The sequence below is a fragment of the Pezoporus occidentalis genome, unplaced genomic scaffold (assembly GCF_034315485.1).
Source record: "Pezoporus occidentalis ecotype Australia unplaced genomic scaffold, CSIRO_AGI_Poc_V1 ctg11, whole genome shotgun sequence".
NCBI lineage: Eukaryota > Metazoa > Chordata > Aves > Psittaciformes > Psittacidae > Pezoporus > Pezoporus occidentalis.
The window spans coordinates 11,294,383-11,318,298 of NW_026912886.1; the positions used below are offsets into that span (position 1 = coordinate 11,294,383).

At 41.9% G+C, this 23,916-nt stretch overlaps 1 protein-coding gene across 21 annotated transcripts in view; it reads right to left on the reverse strand.

Moving 5' to 3' along the window:
* AKAP13 (A-kinase anchoring protein 13) overlaps positions 1-23,916 on the reverse strand; it is a 216,828-nt gene that overhangs the window by 20,768 nt on the left and 172,144 nt on the right. For 18 of the 21 annotated variants that reach the window (XM_062630927.1, XM_062630889.1, XM_062630917.1 and 15 more), the window contains 13 exons: positions 22,611-22,736; positions 18,623-18,665; positions 17,231-17,336; positions 12,057-12,228; positions 8,792-8,859; positions 7,919-7,985; positions 6,594-6,729; positions 5,944-6,056; positions 4,639-4,785; positions 3,760-4,010; positions 2,811-2,936; positions 2,606-2,723; positions 1,823-2,071 (listed from right to left, as the gene is read on the reverse strand). In XM_062630927.1, the coding sequence (XP_062486911.1) occupies positions 1,823-2,071; positions 2,606-2,723; positions 2,811-2,936; positions 3,760-4,010; positions 4,639-4,785; positions 5,944-6,056; positions 6,594-6,729; positions 7,919-7,985; positions 8,792-8,859; positions 12,057-12,228; positions 17,231-17,336; positions 18,623-18,665; positions 22,611-22,736 (1,722 nt within the window). The remainder of the gene's footprint in view (positions 1-1,822; positions 2,072-2,605; positions 2,724-2,810; positions 2,937-3,759; positions 4,011-4,638; positions 4,786-5,943; positions 6,057-6,593; positions 6,730-7,918; positions 7,986-8,791; positions 8,860-12,056; positions 12,229-17,230; positions 17,337-18,622; positions 18,666-22,610; positions 22,737-23,916) is intronic. The other 3 variants (XM_062630996.1, XM_062631004.1, XM_062630987.1) reach the window with 1 other exon arrangement.

The following is a 23,916-nucleotide window of genomic DNA, read 5'->3' on the forward strand; positions in this document are numbered from 1 at the left end:
GGTGGACTGTGAACTGGCTGAAGGAGAGAAGCCAGAGAGTTGTGGTCTATGGGGCGGAGTCTAGTTGGAGGCCTGTAACTAGTGGAGTGCCTCAAGGGTCAGTACTGGGACCGGTATTATTTAATATATTCATCAATGATTTAGATGAGGGAATTGAGTGTACTATCAGCAAGTTTGCTGATGACACTAAGCTGGGAGGAGTGGCTGACACGCCAGAAGGCTGTGCTGCCATCCAGCGAGACCTGGACAGGCTGGAGAGTTGGGCAGGGAATAACGGGATGAAATATAACAAGGGAAAGTGTAGAGTCCTGCATCTGGGCAGGAACAACCCCAGGTTCCAGTATAGGTTGGGGAACGACCTGCTAGAGAGCAGTGTAGGGGAGAGGGACCTGGGGGTCCTAGTGGACGACAGGATGACCATGAGCCAACACTGTGCCCTTGTGGCTAAGAAGGCCAATGGCATCCTGGGATGTATTAGAAGGGCGGTGGTTAGTAGGTCGAGAGAGGTCCTCCTTCCCCTCTACTCTGCCCTGGTGAGACCCCATCTGGAATATTGTGTCCAGTTCTGGGCCCCTCAGTTCAAGAAGGACAGGGAGCTGCTGGAGAGAGTCCAGCGCAGGGCAACCAAGATGATTAAGGGAGTGGAGCATCTCCCTTATGAGGAAAGACTGAGGGAGCTGGGTCTTTATAGTTTAGAGAAGAGGAGACTGAGGGGTGACCTTATAAGCGTCTATAAATATATAAAGGGGGAGTGTCACGAGGATGGAGCCAGGCTCTACTCAGTGGCAAACAATGATAGGACAAGGGGTAACGGGTACAAACTGGAACACAAGAGGTTCCACTTAAACTTGAGAAGAAACTTCTTCTCAGTGAGAGTGACGGAACACTGGAACAGGCTGCCCAGGGAGGTTGTGGAGTCTCCTTCCCTGGAGACATTCAAAGCCCGCCTGGACACATTCCTGTGTAACGTTATCTAGGTGTTCCTGCTCTGGCAGGGGGATTGGACTAGATGATCTTTTGAGGTCCCTTCCAATCTCCAGCATACTGTGATACTGTGATACTGTGATACTGTGGTCCCTGCTGAAGGCTCCCTTGTGATATTTAGTGTTTAATTCAGTAGAGAACTGCAGTGCACAGCACCTCAGAAAAACTATTTCCACCTGATAACAAACAACAAGTAATTCAAGAAAACACTGACCTAACAACAGGCAGCTGCAGGGACACCTCTCCCCAACAGTTTGCAGCAGCAGCTCAAGAGGTTCAAGAGCAACAGATGCCTGGCACACCTCTCTGCACCTCCAGTGAAACTGGGATGGTGATGCTGAGCCTGGGCAGCCCTACTGCAGACCTTAGAGGAAAGGGAACACTGTGCTGCTGGTGGGCAGGGCCACCGGGAAGCTGAGGTTGGGTTCCAGATGATGCAGCAAGCACACTTCCTAGAACCAGTCACTGAACGTGTGCATGGTGGCACGGAGATCTGACTCAGTGCTTGGGGTAACTACAGCCCCACCATGTTCTCCTGGCCTGAAGGATCCCTCAGCAACTCTGCTCCTTAGCTGAGGCACTGAGGTGTCAATGCAAATCAAGACTTCAATAGGCATACAGTCACCAGAAGGAAAAGCACCTATCTATCATCCCAGAAACAACACGAGGAATCAGAAATGCCGCGATGGAAAGTGAGTGAACAGCATGGGGAAAGCTGCTATCAGAATCTCTCAAAGCAGAAGAATAAAGGCTAGAGACACCAATCTGAGCACTAATCCTACATCCACAGAGGGTGAGCTGTATCCTCTCTTGGCTGAAGGCAGGTTATTAGTCTTACCTTTTAACCGACCAGCTGCATTTTTTAGCGAAACAGGCCCATCTCGGATGAGCTTCCGATGCCTCAAGTCCTCTCTTGCAAACATCTGGCCACTCTTCATCCTCATGATGGACTTGCTATCTGTCCGGCTGTAAATCTCACCAAGACGCATCTTCTTTTCGTAATTGCTGACTTTGCTGTTGACTGCAGCAATCACATCTTTAACGAGGTTTAACGACTGAGTCAAGTCTTCATGTTCCACTTCGTTTTCTTTGAACAACAAAAAGAAACACCTCAGTTTCAATTCATGCATGTGGACTCTTTAACTTCACGGTTTTCCTTTCTTCCTTCTCTCTATCCCAAATTCTCACATTACGACTTTTTAATACTTTCATGAAACAGCTTAATTCTTCCCCCTTAAGGGAAGTTTCATAAAACCTTTCACATATAGGGTTGGGAACCATTCCAATATACTCTGTATATGAGATGGTATGAAATGCATAGATTAACCACACATTTTAGCCATTACCAAACAAGTAAGCTGAGGGACTTTGGAGTCTAAGCATGTTGCTCCATAATTAGCTACAGACAGACTTATAACAACTAAATCAAGGCACCTGAATAACTAATCTTAAATGGAGATACAAAATTGAGTTATCATCGTTATCATCTTACAGCGGTATAAGACAATAATGACCAGATTAGTTGGTCTATTACAAGTAAATCTGCTTCAGCTGAAAAGGATCCAAGAGATTTACACTGAAGGAACAAATACATGCTTAGAACAGAGGAACTGGTCCCTACCTTTGGTGTACTGCAGTATCCTTTGTAAAAGGACTGGGTACTTTGTGATTCTCTGTGTTACCAACAGGATACATTCAGAGATCCCAAGACGCCTCATCAGGGAGCTGTTCATTTTTTTCTATGGAACAAAGAGGATAAATTCAGCTCTGCAGCAAAATACTTACATGCTTTTTGCATCAACTCTGTCTGTTCTACCAGGTTCTACCTTGATGAATGCCTGAAACCGCTTGTCCTTTGAGTACAGATCTTTGAAGTTATTTACTGCCTCGTTGTGATGCCCGCAGAATTTGCCATATGTTTTCTTCATTCGCTCAGCACTCTCCCCGGAGAACTGCAAGACATGAGGCACAGGGGTGCAGTTTGCACTGAGCTCCTGCTGTGACATCCCAGCAGTGCCTGCCAGGCTCTCAAAAGGACTCAATGAAACCAAATTAGTCCAAGGCATCCTAAACCAAGCAAGCAGATCTCTAGAAAGTAAAGAGCTGAGTTTGGGACTTCACTGAGTTCACAGCACAAAATCTGGGTAGATTTAGATTAGCTGTCGGGAAGAAATTCTTCCCTATGAGAGTGGTGAGAAACTGGGCTGCCCAGAGAAGTTGTGGCTGCCCCATCTCTTGAAATGTTCAAGGCTGATGGATGGAGCCTTGAGCAACCTGGTCTAGAGGAAAGCGTCCCTGCCTGTGGCAGGGGCTGGAGCTAGATGGAATTTAAGGTCCCTTCCAACCCAAACCATTCTATGAGTCTATGACTTAGAGGGCTTAAAAGCTAACAACAAAAAAACTCAAGACAGGCAAAAAGAAGGAGAAAGTGCAGATAAAGGAAAATGACCGGCCCAAAGTTAAACAGCAGGTCAGTAACTTGGCCAAGAAACACATGGGGCATATTTTTGCTGTGGGCTGCTGCCAAGCCTCCAGGTTATGGTCAAACCATTCTGTGCTTCTCTTTCCCACAATATAAACTGAATTAATGTTCATCATTAGACTTTTCTCTGGAAGAGCAGAGAGTGCTTCAAAAAGCAGAGGCAGAGATTTTTACAGGTGTGAAGAGTAAAGGTGCCATCGGCTGTGATTATCTGAATGGCATAAACACAAGGGAAGAAGAGCGCCTGGTTTCCATCTGCGTTCTCAGAAGTGCATGCATTTTCCAGCCCTTACTTGATTCACCAGGATGTCGCCTATCCTCTTGATAACAAAGTTCTTTTCACTTCTGTCTGCCAGTGACTCCTTCTTCCTTTCCAGAATCCGCTGGAAGAAGTGACTGTGGATGTGCAGCAAGTTTTCCAGGCAGGGAAAGATCTTGTCCACGACTTGTTGATCATACTGCAGTTCCTTTAACATCCCTGCACTGTATACATCATTCATGATCTTCAACGTGCGGACATGATGCATTTCTGTCTGCATTAGCTCTGTATACAATGAGGACAAGAGCAAAACCATGGTCACTGTAGAGTACATGGCACAGTACAAGGAAAAGCTGCCATTAGAAAAGTCTTCCATAATTGGGGTTCTCTAAGGGGTTTCGGAAAATTTCATGTTAGGTATTGAAACATCAATCGTTTCATGTGTGGGAGAAACAGGGCAGCAGAGGAATCCCACAGTAAAGAGCTCTGGACATTGCTGCTGAGGTCTGAACCTTCAGTACTGTTATCTGCTTCTTCCTAACACCTCACTGCCAGCTTCAACACAGTGAGCTTTTGCTATACAGGATGGCTCTTCATCCAGCAGGCAAAGACTTCCTAGGAAGTTGCTCTGTTGTAACACAGTTCAAATGTTATCAGCAGACAAATGAGGTCATGGCTTAACCCCAGCCAAGGCTATTCCTGTTCCTTTTTTTCTTTGATGCCTTCCAGATAGATGAAATGCAGAAAGCAAGCTTTCACAAACATATTACATTTCTAAGAACTTCAAAAATGAAAGCTTCTGAAGAAACCAAGACAATGTTCCTATTCCCTGACCTAAAGCTTCCCCAATCTGTGCCTGCAAGCATATCAAGAAGCTATCTACACATGAGAAATTAAGATGCAGGTATCTCACCATAAATGACATCTTGTCGTTTGACAACATCTTTGTTCTGCTGCTGTAGGAACTTGCTGTCTACTACTTGGCTCCAGGACTCTGCCTCCAGCTGCTTGGAATCTAATTCCAGGTCTCCCATCAGCTGTCCTTCATTCATGTCTGCTCCTTCACAAAGCAATGTAAGAGCCATTAGGATGTGGGTCACTTGCCTCATTTGAGATTCCTGTCTATTCGTTTTGGTTAACTTCACTCAGTTTCTCTGTCATACCACAGACATCACATTCTCCTCTACTGACAGAATAATGACCATATGGAATTATACCACATAAGGCCCAGGTTATAAAAAGCACTTTTAAATGCTATTTGCACAAAACTCGTTCACCATTTTCACAGAGACCAAATTCTAGCTCAGCTAAAAGGACAATGGATTCTTTATCTATAAAGCAACAACATCACAGATGAATAAAAACCACAATACCCGGTTTGCCTTCCTTCATTTACATCACTGAATTGAGGGAACTTAGGCCTATGTGAAATCTGTGTTTTCAAGCTTAGAAAGCCAGAATTGATGCAGCTGCAAGTGAACACTACATACATTGCATACATGCATGTAGTCATCCCTGGAGGCATCCAGCGTCAGCCTGGATGTGGTTCTGAGCAACCTGATGTAGTTGAAGATGTCCCTGCTCATTGCAAGTGGGCTGGACAAGATGACCTTTGAAGATCCTTTCCAATCCAAACTAGTCTATGATTCTATCTTTAAGAAAGAGTGCTCATTTGTGCCAGAAGTGGGGAATGTTCTTTTTGTCACCATGAGCATGCCCTTGTTTAGTCCTTAATAAATTAAGACCATTCTGCTCTTTTCATGCAAATACTGGCTAAGATGTAAAAATACTAATTACAGATTAGAAATTCACTATATATATAAATATTGACACTTAAGAAATGAATTTAACTGATTTCATTTTCAAACCCCCAAAATTAAGCAGTTCCTTCCCCATTCTGGGAAAAATATGAAGCACAAGGCATCATCATTAGCATGAAGAAGGTGACAGAGTGCAAATTCTGCGGCTGTATGAATGGGCCAGAGGTGCGGAATAGAAGAGGAAATGTTTGTCCCTGAGCTAAATTCCATGCAACTCAACTGTAACTGAAACCTTCTACATGTTTTCCCACAATTCAACAAGCTATGGAAATTACTGTGTATTACTATATTCCAACATTAAAGTAAATGCATTTGCTTGTCCATTAGAAAAGAAAACACTTGCTGAAATGACAGAATGGATTTCCTATGTCTGGAGAGCAGCCGCAGGGAGCTCTTACCTTCATCAACCAGCGATTCCACAGATTCATTCACCCGGCTGATTTTATGTAGGGAGTCTGTTGACTGAGACAGGAATTTCCAAGTGTGTATTAAGCTGTCATCGTTCCCAACTCTGCAGAAAAACAGAACACAGAATATTGTTTACCACAATAAAAACCCAGCCAAATGTACTTTGAAATATGCATAAGAAATGCATTTTTAATATGAGTTGAAAACCAAAGCAAGCATTGCATGGTTATGCACAATGCAGTCCCGAAACACCATGAAGACTGCAGCTCTGTGCCTCCACCTGATGGCTATGGACACAAACATACCTGAACTGCAAATGTGTGCTTCCTCTGTACCCAGCCCAAGGCAAGGGAATTCCCTCCTTGAGCCCAAAGCATCTCTGAAGTGGCCTTGAATATAACCAGGCCAACTAACATGGCTCTGAAGTCATGCCATGACTAGACTAACCCAGACAATCTGATTGTGCAGAATACAACTGATGGTATCATACATAACATGAGTAGTTCTCGTTTTGTGATGCTCTTTTTGTACCTTTGACATAAATCATAGTGCACAAATTTATTTTTAATGAGATGGATTTCTCCATGCTCACAGAGTCAGATAATACACACACACTCATGCACGTAGGGAGCAACCTTACCCTGCAATGTTCTGTATTGAGACACTTTTGGACAGTGCTGTAGGCTGTTGTGATCTCCTGTTATTGAATATTGAGGTTACGGTGTTTTCATCAGGAGCAAGTATTGCAGAGCGAGGGCGCTCCTTTGGTTGGGAGCCTGGAAGGGAAGCATCAGAGAAAAGTCAGTTCATGTAACTGCAAGGATAACTGTGAGGATGATGGCTTTAACCAGGTTCTGCAAGTCACTTCCTTTTCTTTCTAGAGCCATCACCAGGAGATTGCAGTTGTTGGGAGCAGCCATACATAAGGAAAGAACATCACCTGCTGTGCAGAGCTGGCTGCATTGCACTACGCTGAAAAGATCTAGGTGGGATCTGCAAGTCCAGGAACATACACTTGGGAAATAGAACTTAATTTTATTTGACAAATAACCATATGTAACAATCCACTATGTTGTTTTTTAGTTTCTCTGATCCTGTAATTATGTGTCTCCCTACTTCTGGTCGAACTCTTGAGACAGCTTTCTCTATCAGTATGTACCACAGAGAAATGCTAAACCTTATCTCATTACACTACGATGTACCTTGAAATAATCTTTCTATATTTATTCCAGATTTTCCCTTCTTTAGATGCATTTCTGCTTCTGGAGCAATACCTCTGAATTTGATGGTAAGTACCACAGTGGGTACATCTGTATTATACAGTGTGGTTCCATCTAGTGATTTCCAAGCTATTACTAGGTAAGCTTATCAAATCATGGCACTACAAAACCCATATGGGCTGTTTCACTCCTATTCTTTTACCTGGGTCACACTGGGTACGTCCACAGAGCAGTGTGTATCTCAGTGCAGCCAGGAAGAATTGTCAGTATTGCTCCTATTCAAAATTAAACTTTCTGGTTTTACTATCTCAAAGCATGACTATTTAATTAACCAAACAAACCAAAGCATTGTGAGCAAGGATCCTTACAACTTGCAATATGAACAATTTCTGTTAATATAATACTCCTAGTTTGATTCTTTCCAATATCAGATACCATGGACATAGGCTTCATCTTCCAGATTCTGTGGACTTACCAGCTGTAGGCTTTCAGTCAAGTAGTTGTTCTAGATCTAATATGACTACATCTGCTTACAGCTACATGGACACTGCAGAAGTGGATGAACTCTGTGCATCTTCAGTACAAATACTGAAACCCCAAACACTGCTTATCATGCACAGAAAATGCTCTTAGCCCTGCTTCAATAAATGCTTATCCTTCATAGTATTGGATATTAGTTGTCAGAACAGCTAAGAATAGCAGATAGAGATCATCACCAAAGCAGAGGGAAAGGAAGTTTTCTTACTTTTGTTTCTCATGGTTACTGTGGGTAATGAAGAGGTATCATGTGCCTGCAGCATCCCTCTCTGTGGCTGAAAGAAAAATGAAATTCACTGTAATTTCTCTTCCCTTCTCCCATCAGGCTGTCACATAAGTAAAATAAAAAAGCTGTGTTTTCTTCTGAATCCTCTCACAATAGATCATTTCTGGCTCTATGTGTCTGTAACATATCTATATACTTAGCTGCACACAATCACAATCACAAACACATGTAGCCCCCCTCCAGTTGTCATCAATGAAATGGACAAAATAAGATGGAGAAATATGCAGCAAATGAGAAGACAAAGGGCTGACAATACTGAAAAGAACTGAAAATTATAATTGTATAAACATTCACCAGCTTGGAGAACCATCTGCACAAGAGGTTCCTCACATTTGGGGCAAGCACAAATTCTGCACGTTCCTCACAGAAACAATCTACATATTTAACAGGTTAATGTGGCATGACAGCACTTGAGAATTAAGATACAACATTTAAGGGTGCTGCACACCCCTGAATTTTGCCAGTGAAGTGTTTTGTTGGTTTGGTTTTGGTTATTTTTAGGGTTCTTTTAATGGAAGCACAGGACAGACCATAAGGTTCCTATATACCTCAGGGAACAAACACCCTGTGGTGTTCACCTGTAGCATTCACACACTCACAGGGCCAACTCTGTATTAACATGTGGTTCAGGGGAATTGCAGGAGGGCTTAGGGATGTTATTCACTATAGCAAAGGGGCTGAAGTTCTTTCCAACAAGCTGGGAACTTTGGGATGTATGGTAGAAGATGTTATGCATGTGCATGCTAAACTGTTTAAATCTTTTTGTTTATTCAGTAAAGTAGATGAATCTCTTACCTTCATTTTGACCTTTGCACAAGAAGCAACACTCTCCTTACAGCCTTTGTGAACAATTGCATTGCAGTCTGTCAAAAACATAAAACCCCCACCACGGATTAAACAACACCGCACAGAAACGGGTCAGGTTTTGCCGTTTCTAATCTGAACTGTTATCTTGCACAACTGAGAATTACAGCTTTCAGGCATCACTGTGGTTTACATGAGCAGCCACTGATACTGAGAGACAGGGCTGCTTTCCTGGATAATTAGCTCTTTGTTTGTTAACAAGGTTTCCGCATGGAATTTAACAGGAAATTCTGTCTAAAAATAAATACAAAGATAAGTTGCCAGGGTTCCAATGGGTCTTACATTTAAAAAGAGAGAAAGAAAAAAGATGGAGTTATCCCTCTGAAAGAAAAGGTGGAAAGCAGAAGCAGGAGGCAGAAACAGAACCCAGCTGTCTGTAAGGCCAGTATTTTCTCTGAAAACACAAATACTGTTCTCATCAAGACAAGGTTTATGAGACCCAAAAGACAGGAAAGGGACAGGAACATTCATTTACATCAACTCAGGCATATCATAGCCAAGATCTACAGTACAGGAACCAAGTGCTGCTGTAATGCAAGATTATCAGGAAAAGTAACAGGAGCATCTGCCAGGTGCCCGTGTTTGTGAGGCTGGGACTTCTGCTCAAAACCAGATTGAAGCCACTGTTTTAGTCCAAAACCACATTTACTAATGCAAAAAGCATCAATGCTTTACCACCACCTTTTGCTGCATATACGCCAGAGGAAAAGCTGCTGTCTTTTACAGACCCCCCTGAGTCTGCCCATGATCCCTGCCAGTAGATTTCTGGGAATTTTTCTAGGAAGAATTCTGGGAAGTTCTCAAAGATTATTAGCAATAATCCTGGAAAAAGAAGTTTTAATTGGGCTTGGAACATTAATTCTTCTGACAGATAAAAGATAACTCAAATGCTCTCAGTATCTCAGTATACTGAGATTCAGTAGCTTAGAGAAAACCTGTTATTTCCACTCATTCATGGAAACACATTTTAACACAGATCATGAATTTTAAGAGTACATTACACTGTAAGCATAAGGTTCTAAATTATTTCTAGAGGAAATATGAAAGGAAAAACAAATCGATGCTCAGAATGACAAAATCTGCTCATATTCCTAGCATTTCCTACATTTGAGTCTACTTACTAAAAGCCAGTAACTGGTCTGATATTTTGAGAGAGGTAAGGGTAAGGCCACAGGGCGTTGCTATTCTGTCCATGTCCCACAACTTCCTGTGCAAGAGAAGAAACCTGCACTTTCTTGCAAAAACTCACAGGAAGTATCATGTTTCAGATCAAACAAAGAAGAGGGATAGAACCTGGTGCATGAAAAGAGGAGGTGAGACAATTCAGAACCACTAATTCACATTCAAGCTTTGAAAGCCTGTATGTAGCATTTAGCAGTAAGGCATTTTGATTTTTTTAGACTGAAAATCTGGTTTCAGGGACTTGATTACTCCAATTTAACTCTTCAGCAGGCAGGAAGAGTTAATGCTTAATGCTAACACCACCAGCATTAAGAATTAAAACCCCCAGAAGCTTGTTTTCTGCATCACTGATCATAAAAAAATAAAAGAGGCCAGGCAGATAGCTATAAAAAATGAGGAATTTTTTGCTTGCCCATTTGTTTTAGAGCATGCTAAATCTTTCAGCATTGACTACCTGGTTCATGAAGCTGGTGGTGACACTGAAAAGTGGAGACACTGATTTTAAATGAGCCAGTGTTTAAAAAGCATTAAGAAAAAGTCACCCATGGGTAGACAGAGCATCAATGGTGGCAGTAAAGAAGTAGTCTACAACAGCACAGGAACAACACAGCCTCTGCTGCTGGTTATCAGTCACATCCAAGGGATTTAATGACTGATTTTAAGATGCAATGGGAGAAAGGACCACTCTCGGATGTGAGCTGGTCTGGGCCTGACCAAACTTTCCTGTGGCATTCATTTTCTGGCTAACACAGAAAACTTACAGTAATTTTCTGTTGTAACTCAAAAATCAAGGAAAGAACATCTATGCTAAACCATACAATCTTGCTGGATTATTTTAACTCATTGGGATATAGAGATTTAAAGTGGGATATATTTGATTTTTTTTAAGTGGCTTCAGAAGCTGTTAAGAAAGTCAAGCAGGGAAAGGGTGAGGATGCATTTGAGAGCTGATAATTATTGATGTCTTCCAGCTCCCATCAGACTGACACAGAGTGTGTGAACTTTGCTGAAATCTCTTCTCTTCCAGGAAACTCCAAACTGCCATTTGGGATTCAGCTGGCTGCTCCCTTCCCTGCTCACTGAAGTTGTTTCATATGCTGCTCATCTACCAGAACGAAGAGACAGAGCCTCCTGCTGCAGCCTGGCAGCAATTCCTGTACATGCTTTTACTCATCTCTAGGCTAGTGGAGTAAAAAGTATTATTAATAGTAAGAAGTGGAGAGCTCTGAGCTGCAGTGAGAAAATGTCTTATTTGCCTGCATATTCTGTAGCCTTGGGCACTGAGTAACCCGGCCGAGACTCTGCTCTTGACCACACAAATGCCACTGACCTTATCAAGCCACAGGCATGTGAAACTGCCTGATAAGAAAAGAGAACAGAATCACCAATCTCGCAGGAACCCTCTGCCATGGTTCCTGCACTGCCTGCAGTGTACTGAATGTACTCCACATGCACACAGGTAGTTGCCATTTGAACTGTGCTACGATTTCATGTATAAAGGGAGAAGAGGGTTAGTATTTCCCTTTTGTGTCATGCTGTTCTCACTGAGGGCTCACCAAAGCAGGGTTTCACAGAACTAAAGCAACACACTAAATTCGCTACACATGGACAGGATACTTTTTCTTTACTGGAAATAAAAAGCCACGATACAAGCCAGCTTTGCCTGTCCTCCATCCATCTTAACACAGCACCTTAGTCCCAAGCCATAAGATGCAGCCAAAATATCCAAAGTTCTCCAGCTGACTGATACATCCCGACAACCAGGGGCAGAAATCCCCGTGGGATGCTGTAATGTCTGAGCACAGGTTAGGAACACTTGGACACTTCCTCACAGCCACAGCTCATTTCAGTCCAGCTTCCATAAGGCAACACACTGCTCCATGAATCACTATCTCTAAAGATGCCCTTCCACCCCACACCCTTAAAGAAGAGGAAAATAAAGGGTAACGCTTGCATTTCCCAGATCAGATTTAATGAAAAACAAAAGGAAGGGGAGGAAAAAGACCCAACTTACTTGCACAGTAGTACGAATCCTTATTGAAAGGTTTCATACAGTGGTAACAGGTTGCTTGGGCTACAACGGAGGTTGCAGTGAAGAGATGTCCATTTAACAGCTTCTTATCTTTTTCTTTCTCCTTGGAATCTTTGTCCTTCTCTTTAGTCTTCTCTTTATCTTTCTCTTTTTCCTGTTGAGAGAAAAATGAACAAATATTGCGTTACTTTGCAGAGGTCTCTTCTCTAGTTACAAATTCTTCAGTGTTTGCCTTTGGCACTATGACGATATCGATCAGCGCACACCTTAACAATAGCCATGTGTGTGCACAGCCCTGCTGAAACTCCAGCTTTCAGCCCCCATGGATATGGATTAACATACCATGGACTTGCAGACCCTTCTGCATGGGGATCTCGCCAATAGAGATGAATCTGTTCTGAAAGCAGCTACTTTCCTCCACTTTTGTGTTATATTTGCTTAGTGTAATGACTTACCTCTTCTGGGCTCTCGTGAATCTCTTCAGTACTTTCAGTAAATTATGTTAAATACAATACCATGCATAATGTGCATCAAACTTTCAATACAGGTAATTTTTAAGGCCAACATGTAAGACTCATGCTTTAGCAACTGCATGTTTAATGGAGAACACAAGCTCTTCCTCGCTAACTGCACAGCATCACTGAGAGAGTATTTTCACCTTCATTTTCCCTCTGACTGACAACTTTTTTCATCAGTTTCATGCAACCCCCAGTAACCTTGTGAAACGTTTTGGGGACATGGATCTTTCACAAACTCTTGAAATATGGCACCACAGAAAGGCTGTGGAACAGCAGCAACACTGTAGAAGATTATCTTGTGTTCCAGAAGCCACGTTCAACCGCTGGGCTACTCAGCTCTGGAAAGTTGTCAAGCACAGCCAGCTTCCCCCATTTTTAGCAGAGTTTTTGCTTACTTTTCTATTGTAAAAGGGACAGAAAATGGTAAATACTAAAAATTTGGAGCATTTTTTACCTGAAGCCTTTTGTGGATTTGGAATTCTCCCAAACAATCTTTAAAGGAAACACCATAGAAAAGCTCCAAATTTGAATTACACCAACAACTCCTTGTCTTTCCATGTACCACTCTACAAAATGGTTACCATACAATCTGTATTTTAACTGCTACTGCAGATTTCATGGCATCTGAAAGAGAAGCTTAATCAGAAAGTGGTACAGGCTTCTGTAAGCTTATCTTTCCATTTTGTTATTTATATGCCACATGCCCTTTGCTAAGTACTGTCACAGCTAAGCATCAGAGAGCAGCCCATGTGAGTGACTGCCATGAAGCAGTTAAAAGAGGTACTGAGCTCTGCAGTCATCAGCAGGGAAACTTCTGATGACACACTCAAGTAGTAAGTAACTCAGCCCAAGGTCTATCCTCTCTCAACACACCCCAGGCAAAATGCCACTGTTGGAGTCTGTCCCTGTAAAGACTCATAAAGTCTATTTACTGGCCTCAAACGCTATTCCATTCTGCAAATAAGCAAAACCAGGAGCATTAGCGTATGGAATAATCCTGTCTGAAGTAGAAAACCTGCCAGGAAGCGTCTGCTTTGTGGCACATCTCTGCTTCCTGAAAGTCATCATCTTAGATCACTATCCTGTGTAAAACTCCACAGCCCCATTGTCCATCTGCTGACCTCCCACCTTTAACCATGTCCAGTCTGGCAGGATTCAAGTGCTAAAACACTGCAGTTTAGTCCTTGGCTGATGGTACCAAGTTGACCAAGTCTATTCTAGGACTTGTGAATATCCAGGAAAAAAGATCATCCTATGCTCAAGGCAAGACCTTACGGCATTCATGCTTCAAATGCCAAAGGGAGATTCATTGTCCTATACTTTAAACATATCTGATGCTTACTGCAAAGCCCAGTAATTCTACAGTCTGCCATAACACCCTCTCTTCATAAAAATCACTGTAAAAACCATTTTAATTAAAGCTGAACAACCCCAGGAAAAACAGGAAATGTGTGCACCACTTTCAAGGAGGAAACGGCAAACTTCACACACAGGGTGCCAGTTGTAGCACCGAAACACAAGGTCTCAAAAGAGACTGCATTTATTCTTTGTCGCTCTTTTCCTGTGACAAGTTACTGGAACTTCTGTAAAAAGATATTGTAAAAACAAACCCATCTTCCTGTGCTACTGAAGCTGCCACCATGACTTGAAGCTCAGCTTCATGGCTGAACCTGCGGCCACGGGCACTAACAGACAAGCTGGGTACCGCTTGGAAATAAGCATGAAGCTCTTACCTCCCACTGCTTAAGTCCTACCAGCTTCACTGTTATTTGAGGTACTTCAGCAAATCTATTCCATTTCATCGACATCCTTCCCCTGGGGGCAGGAGAGCTGCTTCCCCCCAGCATCAGCCCATTGCAACGACCCCGAGCTGCCAGCACTGCAGTCAGAAAGCAGTTAAGCAAAGGGGGAGGGCTCAACGATTGTTGCTAACTTCCTCGATGATGATTTTAGCTACTCTGCTGTTGCTTTCATCTTGCCCTACCTCAGCTTCCACTGCTAAAAAAACACATTAAAAAAGTACTACAGGCACAAAAAGATGGCATTGATATTATAGAAAGCACAAGCCAATGGGAGACCACCCATTTAAAAGGCAGAAGGTGGCAAACCAAACCCTCTGTGATGCTTAGGATACAGAAAAAGTGAATTTTAACATACCTCAGCGCTGCTGTGCAGTGCTTCACTAAACAAAGTGCTCCAGAAGACTTCCCACACAGAAAGGCTTCATGTGTTTGCGCTCCTCCTGCTCTACAGGTCACAAATATTGCCTGTCTCCTAGTCCTTTCAAACACTTAACAACTCTTACTAAATACACTGAAGCGCTGCTGGTGGTACAGCACTGCCTAATAACTGCGCAAGGCAACAGAAATTACTCATATTAGGTTTTTTGTCATCATTTCCCAGAAACTCCCTACCAAAAGAAGAAAATGAGTATTCCTTTTTTGTCTAATTGACAGAGAAAGACTGTCACAAACTTGAATTTAGACTTCGCAAACAAGAATCTGTGCATGCTACTGATTTCAAGAGATTCCCTCACTAATCCCCAAAGTGCATTCCAGAGATGGGTAAATTCACACAGACGCCTATCAGTATCCCCTGCAGTTACACACTCCAACATCCCTTTCTTTTTAGGGGTTTTTACATAACTTTCTACACCATTTTTAAGGAGCCATTGCCATTAATAGCCTCAGATACACTTTATTTCATGGGTCATCTTAGGAACAGTGCATTTCTGCAGGTTTGAAGTAAAACCGAGTCGGAAAGAAGCTGCAGGCTCCCTCCCTCCTGACAGCCCAGACAGCAGCAGCAATCAACTCTTCCTGTCCAACTTCCTCTTTCAAGGTTTGTTATATTTTCTTTTTAACTCTTACAGGTTTCCATCAGCCAGAATGTGCTCAGAAATCAGTGCTCCCGAGAAGTTTTAGGTCTAATTATTTAAATGTTCAGCTGAAGCCTTCAAAACGTATGCAATGCAAACACGCCACCGCAAGCAGAGAAGAAACTGTGATTTGAATATTACGGCGTTTTAGTAAAATCCCCAGAACTGATATGAGCTTTGTAGTGCACGTTATTGTTGGGATTTTGGAGCAATTCTGTATGAACCGTTTCGGACACTATTATGAAATTGCTGAAACCAAGAGTATGCTTATTTAACAAAAGCAAGCATCTCAAAGCATTTCAGTCTTATCTTCTCACCTGTGCCAAGCAGATCTCTTTTATCTCTGTGTGTGTGCGTGCATATATATACAGTTCTTGCTTTAGAGATTATACACCCGAAGTGCAAGAACCGGTTAATGAATTTCCAGACTCCTCCAGAGGCTGTGCAACGTGCTCCATCACTTCTCACCAGTGGTTTGCACAGAGGTTTCTATGTAAACAGATCTTTTATTTTTACACTGTACTTTGCAGCAGGGAACAGCATTGCCTTAAAGCTGCAGAGCAGCAGCTCTTGCTCACATCTTGAAAGGCAGAGCCATAAAGAGGAACTGTGCATTAGAATGACTGATCTCAACAGAGCTGGTACCTCATTGCAAAGGTGATGCAATCTTCCAAAAATAAGTATCCAAATGTGTGTTGGAGCATCAGAGCACACAAACCCAGCTATGTTAGAGGAACCTCAGGCTGAAACATCAAGTGCTTATGTTGGAAAAGGCTAAAATCAAGTTATTTTGTGCAGATGAAACATATCTCCTCCCATATGTGTATGCTTCAGCCCCCAGCCTTACTCCACTACAGGCACAATATTTATGCCACATTTTGTTTCCTGACTGCTATTGAGGCACTCGTCAGAATATGTAATTATGCATCTCAGGGGCCTTCCAACAGTATTCACCAACATATTAGCTTCACATCACCTAACTGCATAATACACACAGCCTGCTGTGAGGTAAGGTGAAGTTAGCTTGTCAGACATGATGAACTGAGGTGAGATTCAAGTAAAAAATCCAACCAAGCCAAACCCCTCCAACATATATTAATCTCCAGGGGACAACCTAAGGCAACAGCAGCCTGTGTGTGAAGTATTCAGCATGAATGTAGTTATTTCTGTAACCAATGCTGTTTCCAGGAAATTCGGCTGTGCTGAGCAGCGCTTGAGCTTCAGCAAATTAAATCTCAGGTTTTCAAGGATTGAAAAAGGGGAAAAATATAAATATTGGCCATCATTAAAGGTCACAGCTTGGGCAGCTTCTTCAGCAGTGCACGGGGATTTTGTGGCAAAAAGGAGAAATAAAAAGGAAACACAACACGGCCTTCAGCAGCCAGCCCCTTCTTACAGCTCCTGCCCTCGTTTTATTAAACACCTCTCAGGTTCTCTAAAAATTAGACCCATCCATCACTGCAAAGCCGTAACTCATCCCAGAGAACAATCTATTCTCTATAATAAATGAAGCTTCATTCTGTGGGGAAAAGAGGCAAAAACATTGCACAGGAAAACTCATCTCAGGTGCATTTCAACTTTGGGGTGCATAGTTCCCATGTAGCTATTCCCTATTACCCCACAGTCCATCCTCCCCTTGCAAAAGGAAAAAAGCCAGTCAAAGAGATAAATACCACCCTACGGGAACATACTGAAAAACAGAATTCATCTCTGCTACCTATGGGTATTTCACGGCTGCATAAATCACAAGAAGCACTTACTTTGCTCTTCTTGCTGCTGGACATTTTATTCCTGAGGTAGCTGAAGGTGCGACTGACTTTGGTTGCACCTTTACCAGCGGGGACACTGCTGCTCTCTTCAGATATGCTAAAATCAAAGAAGAAAGAAGTTGCTTTTATTTTTCTTTTCATCCCACAGCATTTGTTAAATGGATGGATTCTTTTTTAAAGGACAAATGCATTTATTATCCAACAAAGTGACGGGTTGTTTTATGGTTGGTTTATGCTTCTTTTCAGCAAAGAAGGCAAAGTGAAGACAAAATGCCAGTCCAGTAGCTTGTCACGCATTTCAAGGAATCCTTTTATTTGCTTTTTTTTATCAATCTCCATTCTCAAACCATGCCACAGCACCCTCTGCTGCTCCTGTGGTCAAATAACCACTGATCAGGCCAGCACAGGTCTGTTAAATGGCAAATACTGCAGGTACAGAGCGAGTCTTGGCATTTAATCTTCAGTATTTTAGACATAAAGGGACAGACATGCACACATCCTTTAAAAAGAGAAATCCCCTTCTAGAGGATGAGATGTAATAAGCCCTGAAGAGGCAGTGAGTGTCTTTACTAGAAACCACACTGCAAAGCCTCCCTTGAGGAATGAGAATACTAATACCAAGTAATAAACAGTCATTTGTATCAAATGAGGCATTTCTGGGAAGCCAGATATTTTCTGGCAGTCTCTACATGCACAAGCTTATGATTTCATCGTCTATGAAAGAATAAGAAGTTATGGAGGAAACTATCATTGCATTAAAGGACGCAGTCTGTCAATAGGAAGTACAATGCAAACCAAAAGCAGAACAACAGAAAGACAAATGAAATCAAGGAGAAAACAGCAGCAAGCTGCAATCAAAGAGTCTCCCAGCCACAAAATGAAGCCAAAGCTATCAGAGTGACACAGAGACCAGACACCCAGCTTCTTCAGTGCCACAAATGTCCTTCCCCCAGGGAAGTGCTTTTAAAGCTGGCACCCACCACCAGAAAGACTATCTCTTCTCTACAGCTTGCAAGGATGAAAAGTAACAGACAAAACCATGACATTTTTGGCCTTCATTATAGAAATATAAATGGAATTGACTAAAGGGAAGAACAACTACTTTTAGTGTAAAATATAACTCAGGGTAAATTGATACTGTTTGATAAGACATAACCTGCTATGTTACTAGCTACGGATAAACACAGAGGCTTGTTAGACCTACAACAGACTTGTATATTCTATGATCTATAATATTCTTAAGCCTTTTAAGATTGTCCCCAGCCTGACAACTTGTGTTTTCAGCTGAAGTGCACGGGTGCCAGCAAGGCTTTTGGGTGTCTGAAGCAGAGCCCACTGCAGGAGTCCCACCAACAGAGATGTGGTACCCCCAGAATACTGTACCTCTGAACCGAGGAAGCTGTGGGGCCGCCAAATGCCTGCGTACCTGGAAAAGATCGGAGGGGCAGGGGGAAGGACATGTTAGACTGCAGTCTTAGCCCGCTGAGTTTAAAAACAGAGTTTGTGTATTTGGATGGTTCAAGAGGAAGAGGAAATGTTTTCCAGAAGTGAGTGTTTAGAATAGATTTCATGTGCTCAGGATAAAGCCTGTTCCCTGTATTCTTAGGTGCTCTCAAATTAGGTGCTGAGGTGAAAGCATGCTTAGTATTTTTACCATTCTTTAGCTATTAAGCAAAGGATGGGCATCTGTGCTGGTAAATGTGCTGGTAAATCAGGGTATGTGAATCAGAACTGCCAATTCAATGACAATAGGTATAAATGAGAATCATTCTGCCACAATGCTTTAATTTATACACCACTAGAAAGAATCTACTGTAAAACACATCCAGGTTTCATGTATGAAACTTTTATACTTGATAAAATTATAGTACATTTTCCCATCAAAATCCTGAAGCACTTCATAAAGAGTAAGGGAAACAAGGGAAGCCTTATTCCCTTTTCCACGAAACATTACCAGCCTAGGGCTTAGTCACAAAAACACTGTGCTTGAGGAAAGTCTGACTTTCAACATGAAGCTGAAGCCCTGCCAATGACACAAGTTCTCTTTATATGCAAGAAACCTGCTTGCACAATGCATTTGGAGCAGATTAGGTACCTGACACCATTTACCAGAACCATCAAAGAATACTGAAATACCAGGATGAACTGAAGCAAGGGCACTCTCCAGGTTAACTGAGCTTGTCAGGACTCCAAAATACCCTCACTGCAAGCCCTGTTTGCAGCCCTATCTGAAGTTCAAAAAGCAGAATGATTGATGATCTTATTAGCCTTGGTAAGCAAGGCAATACTCTGGCTGCAAATTCTGCTAACATATTAAAGCTAAGGGTGAGTGCAAAAGGGCCATGCGACATCAGAGGCAGTGAGGGTCCTCTATCCAAAAGCAGTAAGTGCATTAGGAAGAACTGTGCATACAATATTATGCCTTATGATTCTGAAATACACATTTTGCTAACCGCTGATTCAAGTGTCAACACGGACTGGGACAGAAGTATCATTTCTTCCCACTGAGAAACTAAAATACAAGCATACCCCATTACCTAATCCCTGCTCGGGGATCTCTCTTAGTATCTCCCTTGCAAAATCTTTCATCTACTTAATGATCTATCCCAAATACATCAAAGTTAGCAATACTGTAACATTCATCAAATGAAGTCTACTACTTGCTTTCCTGACTGTGCTGGAGGTTTTTATAGAACATCCACTACCAAAGTGCCTACTAAGCTCACACAAAGCAATACACAGACTTCCAAATCCCTGGTTAATGCTCCAGTGACTCTGGTTCACATTTCAGCTCTAGTTTGATTTTAACAAGCAGACTTCCTTAGTCTTTCCTTTTTTTTAATAGATTCATCAATTTGACTGGATTTAAGTATTTCACACACCCTTCTGTGTCTTTGCAGGCAGTGTAAGAAATACAAACACTGAATCAAGAGCTGTAATAACTTGGTATTTGTGACTCCTTCAGCACCTTAACAAAGTACATTGCATGTGAACTTCAATTATGTACTACTTTTCCTTCACTGCAATAATGTTTCATCTTTAAAATGGGGGATTCTTGATTCAGGCAAAATGGATTCAGACAAAAAACAAGGTGAAAGCCTGTTTGTGATTTCATGTTTCAGGTTACAGTACAACATCATATGATCAACACTCTGCTGCAAGCCATAAACCCCATGAAGATAAGCATAGGAAACCACACATTTTCTCTCCTTCAGGGTTTTTTACAGAAGAGGGGAAGGAAGATTTATTTCCAATTTTTGTGTTTCCTATCATGACCAGGTTCAAACCTAAAATATCACTTCACAACCCACACAAATAGTTTTGTTCAAAGGACAGGACTGCTTTCTGTGTGCAATGAATACGGGCTTGCAGCCAAATATTCATGTAATTATCTGAGCACCTTTTAAGCATCACCCACCAAAATTATTTTATATGGTAGCTGGACTTGAAATAATTCATCAAGGTCCATTATGCAGAAAACAGCAACTGGATTAGGGTGTTGGAGACCAAAGACACCAGCTCACAACCCCTTAATGTTGACAGCAATTAAACGTTTGTGGGTCAAGAAATTCAAAGGCTTCACAATAGTTTTCTGAATGCACATACTGGCTTGTTCAGCCACCTGAAACCTACAGCTTAAATATAGCATGATATCGAAGAAACTCAACTAATGCTCCAGTGAAAAACACACATGGAGAGGCTGAGGAGCGGAAACTGAAACCCAAGTGCAGTCTCAATGCTAATACACACACCCACCCTCTCATGAGAAATGAACCCAGAACATGTGAGAAAATAAACAAGCTGATCTGGGACTACTACATGAAAAATGCCCATTGCCAAAGCAGGCTTATGAATAGCTGTGGCTAAACCAACCTTTTTATAAAGTCACCACAGTACCCTCAAATATGAGGGAATAAAACACATATAAAGAAAGCAGCATTTTTGTTTTGAGACAGTATCTGACATTATTTTAAATGCTTATTGTTAACTGGTTGAGGGAAAGAAGATAAATATTGGCCAACAGAAACACCCCCAAAACTTCTATACCCTGACCTGACTGGTAGGAATTATTCAACTGGTTGGATGCTTAAACCAAACAAAAATAAATTCAACCCCAAAACCCCAAACCCCCTCCAAAACAAGCAAAAACCCATGAAGAAAAGCAAATCCACCAAAAAGTTTAGCCAAGAGTACTTTGAACCGTGGGAGCAGGACACCAATGCACAGCTGTGTGTTTGCAATTCACTTTGTGAGGACCATGAATTGAGTGCTTTGTTGAAGACAGAAGGACAGAGCAAAGGGGAAAGGAGGAAGAAGCTGAAATATGGAAACGGGTAGTATCACACCAGGGAAGAGTACAGGACTTTCTTGTAGAAAGGGACAAACAGTGAAGACTGGGAATGGAAAGGAGGAGAATTTAGATATCTATGGAGTACAGGTATCTAAGTGGATGGAGTGTAGAATTCTTAAATTCAGGAAGCAACCAAAACTGTTGGACTGGAAAGCAATTTCCCCCATCCCAGTATGGGCAGGAGGGATGTGGGATAGTTTCCTTGCAAACCTTTGATAGGAACCCAACTAATGCAGCTACTCTGAATTTTATTTAGGTAGAGAATTATTTGTTCTGGTTTACTTCAACAGTCTAACAAAACATGCTTAAGAAATGGGGAACTTTTTCTATTATCACTGATAAGACTATTTAAAAAACCCAAGAGGCTAAATTATTTTAATTCAATCTTTTGCATTAGTTGGGCTTCTTTTAGCAATGGAGTTTACACGAGGAAAAAAAACACCACCATATAACACTTGCCTGTTTCCCAACAAAACTACTATAATATCAGGACATGGACATGAGCATCCTGATGATACAAGGTGCTGAGCTGCAATGCGTGCTTTTGCTCAGGAGTTGAAGTTGCAACCAAGATTTACAGAGTATCAGGGCTTCTCTCCTCTTCTCCTGCTTCCACTGAGCGTTGTACTCATTCTCACCTACGGAGGGGAAAGGATCTACCTCTTCTGTTAACTGCATGCACTGCAACAATCTCAAGACAAGTATTTTGGTCTTAATAAAAAGATAATGACTACATTGCTGGTCAGAGTGGCAAACAATGGTATCTGCCACATGGACACAGACCAAAACTAACCAGATGAGAAGTGGTGGTGCTGATGTACAAGACTTTGGATTATAATCCTTTTATTCTGCTACTAGTTAGTATTCAGATACAGGACTAAGATAATGCTGTTAGACATCATGCAGTGAAAAGGTTCATTCAAAGTTTGCAAGGTGAAACTTCAAGGCCTCAAGCAGGAAACCAGATTTCCCTTTGTTTCCACCCATAATGGCTGCAATGCACAGAAAACAATTACTTACTATCCACCTCCTCCTCCTCATCACTGGAAGAAGAGCCAATAGAAAAGAGAGTTTTAGACTTAGGAATGAGTGGAGAGATGCTGAAGGAGAAGGAAATTCGTCTCGATGGTCGAGTCCGGCCCTGGGCTGAGAAGTGGGTTAATAGCAGACATTAGAGCATGCTTGAAAATGCATTTAATAACATAAAGGAGAGGAGAGCGGCCAAAGCAAACTAAAACCAAAGCAAAGGAAATGTCTGCAAAGCAGCTGGCTTCAGAAAAGGCACAAGAAACAAAGAACTGAGAACGTGCAAATTCCAGAGGATGCAGGTTTCAGAGGATGCAGGTCTCACTGCATGCACAACTCCAGGTTCAGGCTTTCCTTATTTTTGCTGGCATCTTTTTATAGGACCTTTTAATGAAGATTTAAATTTGAACAGTTATTTTCCCAAACAGAATACCAACAACATAGTGGATCTCTGGGCAAAGGGCATCTGCTTCACTGAAGTAACTGCCAGGGAATTGAACTAGAATGACTCAAGGTTGCTGGGTACCCATCACTCACATGGTACATCAGTGTGTCCTCGGGAAAGATGAATGGGACAGGGCTGGGGAAACTCTGCCCCAGGGACAGGTCAGACCTAAGGGTTCTACATTAAGCAACTACACCAAACATCTTCAGTGCATGTATTCAGGCACTTTTAAGTCATTCCATGGCATGGATAAATCAATTTACTTGCACAACAGGGTAAAGAAGCTAAAGACCTTATCAGTATTAAAATTACAGGAGAATAAAGTAGAAATGATTACTCTCTTTGAGCAAAACACCCCCCTTAGGTCACATACAAAGAGAATTTTTTGTATTGCTGGTATCATAACCCCAAACTAAATTCAGAATATAATATAAAAATACTATTCAAGGATATTCAATGCAATGCAAGCAATGCAAAGCAAACTCCCCTGAAATTTTCCTTCAGCCATAAGTCACAAATGCCAAGAGGCAATTTGAGTAAAATTATATGCAAACTTTTCCAATGTAAGCAGAACAACCCTAGAGGGACCCAATGAAAGGCACTGAAATAGAACAATTCAAAGCAAGACTCGTGCATTAGTTTTGTTTAGACTGCCTTTCAAAGGAGTAGTTTTAGTGTCCCAGACCTGAAGAACATGACCAGGCAACACTGCTTTCTTTCTTCTGTAGTCTACTGTCTATTTAGACTAAAAGTCAAGATGAACAATAATACTTTACTGTAAATAGAACCACCTCCTCCAGCACAGTTCAACTCAACTTCCATTTCAGTGGTTTTATTTATAGCAGTTCCTGGCTT